Source organism: Vollenhovia emeryi, unplaced genomic scaffold, assembly GCF_000949405.1.
Source record: "Vollenhovia emeryi isolate VEMERY1.0 unplaced genomic scaffold, V.emery_V1.0 DF945015.1, whole genome shotgun sequence".
Taxonomy (NCBI): Eukaryota; Metazoa; Arthropoda; class Insecta; order Hymenoptera; family Formicidae; genus Vollenhovia; species Vollenhovia emeryi.
This window is the reverse complement of record NW_011961351.1, coordinates 1-2,310: the sequence shown is the minus strand read 5'-3', so window position 1 is coordinate 2,310 and position 2,310 is coordinate 1. Positions and strand designations below refer to the sequence as shown.

At 44.2% G+C, this 2,310-nt stretch overlaps 1 protein-coding gene across 1 annotated transcript; it reads left to right on the top strand.

Moving 5' to 3' along the window:
• Nucleotides 1–1,206: 1,206 nt before the first annotated feature.
• Nucleotides 1,207–1,989, top strand: LOC105562154 (the record flags this gene model as incomplete). Its single annotated transcript, XM_012012741.1, has 1 exon — nucleotides 1,207–1,989. A coding segment is annotated over exon 1 (783 nt), but the record flags the coding sequence as incomplete, so codon positions are not given.
• Nucleotides 1,990–2,310: the final 321 nt, after the last annotated feature.

Here is a 2,310-nt window from a genome sequence, read left to right as displayed (position 1 = left end):
TTTTTTAAATTTGTAATGTAATAATTTGTAATGTAATAATTAAAGATATCCGTTAACAAAATTCCGATTAGAAATATTCGATAGAACGAATCCGATTAATAGCCCAATCAATAGATAATATTTTTAATGTTTTTAGACAAATGTCTAAAAAATTGATTTATTATTACATGTTGGGGAAATCGTTTAATTTAAATTCTCGCGCCAGCGCTCTCGGATCGGTTGGCTAGGTGACGAGTTCTTCGTTGGCAACGGTTATTTACCGGTTGTTTATTGATATCGATTTTCTGTATTGTGCCGTTACTTCTTGAATAGTGTCGGTTCCGATTTCGTTGTGCAAGTCAAAAGTGAATCAGGCTGAGGTCTTTTTCTTGTCGTGAGGACTCGGTTGTGTCGGCTTGAGGAGAGAGTGTTGAGTGCCTTTGCTTCTTGGTCGGAATTGATATCGGAACGAAGAGCCGAAAATCCGGCAGAGGACGACTGCAATCCGAGAGGACGGCATACGTTGGAGAGCGTGCAGGAGATCGACTATAACTATCCAAGGAGAAGGGGCAAACCCGTGGATCCTACAATACCATCAGACTCCCGCATATATAAAATCACCAGGTAAATTCAGGTCCATCTGTATTTACGCATAAAAGCATATTGACATCGCCTTCGGGTTGATTTTGGCGTCGCCCTCGGGCTGACATTGCTTCGCCTTCGGGCTGACATTTGCGTCGCCTTCGGGCTGACATTGCTTCGCCTTCGGGCTGATATTGGCGTCGCCTTCGGGCTGACATTGCTTCGCCTTCGGGCTGACTTTGTCTCGCCTTCGGGCAGACATTGGTCTCGCCTTCGGGCAGACCAAGATTCGCCGCAAGGCTGACGTCGTTCGCCAAAGGACAGGCTTGCTCCCTCCAAAATGGCCGACATAGATTCGCCGCAAGGCTGACACTAGAGTTTCCCCGACAGATGAATATCTGTCGGCGACTATCGCTAAGGTTGCCTTGACAACCACGCTAATCTTTGTCAATGTTTTGCTGCCCTTCCTTTCTTCTTTTTAGGTCACTGTAGTCGGAAGAACGAAACTTGTACGAGATCTCGAAAATCTGGCCACGACATCCGAGCGCAACGTTCCAGAATACATATATAATTTCCCGCCGATAAAACGAGCGCAAGACAATACAACATTTTTTGGTCCTTCGAGCCGGATACGTTGCGCTCACAATGTCAAGTTTCGGCATGAAAATTCTTTTACAGAGTAGTCGTTTTCAACTCATTCAAAATGCGATGGATATTGATTTTGATGATGAAGTTTCGCCAATTGCTCTTCAATTCATTAACACCCGTTTAGAATTACTCGATCAAAATTGGCATAAATTCCAAGAAGAGCACGAAGCTCTCTGTCGTTCAAGTAATGATTCGCTGTTTGACCACGAATATTTAAAAAATCGAATGTTCGAACGATGTCAGGAATTTTACATCCATGCACGGGCCAAAATGCTCGCGCGTCGCGATGAGGTGGAAGGTTCCCTCCCTTCTGTAACATCTCTCCCTTCCGCTAGATCCGCATCTTTTGATACCGGTCCATCGAATAATGTGTCTCGACGACTTGGTTCTCTTCCTAAGATAAAGTTACCTCGATTCTCGGGAGATCTCTTAGAGTGGAGGTCCTTTCAAGATTTATTCTCATCCTTGATACTCATTAACTCGGATTTAACCGATGTAGAAAAGATGCATTATTTGAAAACCTCGCTTAGCGGCGAGGCATTGAAATTCGTTGTCAATCTACCGATTTCCGGCGCTAATTTTGCTATCGCTTGGGACACTCTTGTTTCGCGTTATGACAATAAGCGGCTTCTCATATCGGCACACATCGATAGACTTACCAATTTGAAACCGCTTAAGAATAAAGCTGCAACGGAACTTAGCTCTTTTCTCGCCACTATATCGGAATCTCTCGGTGCACTACGGGCTCTAGGATGTCAAATCGAACATTGGGACCATAGTGTAAGGATTACATGGTGTGCTCAATTGGTGTTCTTTCTTTCTCTAAATTCGTTTCTCTCTTGCCGTCACGTCGAATTGTGTAAGCAGTGGTACCACCACTAAAAGTAACTAGGAAATAGGAAATTTGAACGGATTATGTTGCTAACTGCCTACTGAAGGTGCGTTCGGGGAGCGCGCTCTCAGCGCTAAAAGCGTCTTCTATCTTTGTTCGACGTACAGTGAGTGACGAAGATAGACTGACGTTTTCAGCGCTAATAGCGTCTCCCCGAATGCATCCTGAAAATGTATTGCAACGATGAATGATACTTGAAGATACGTTAT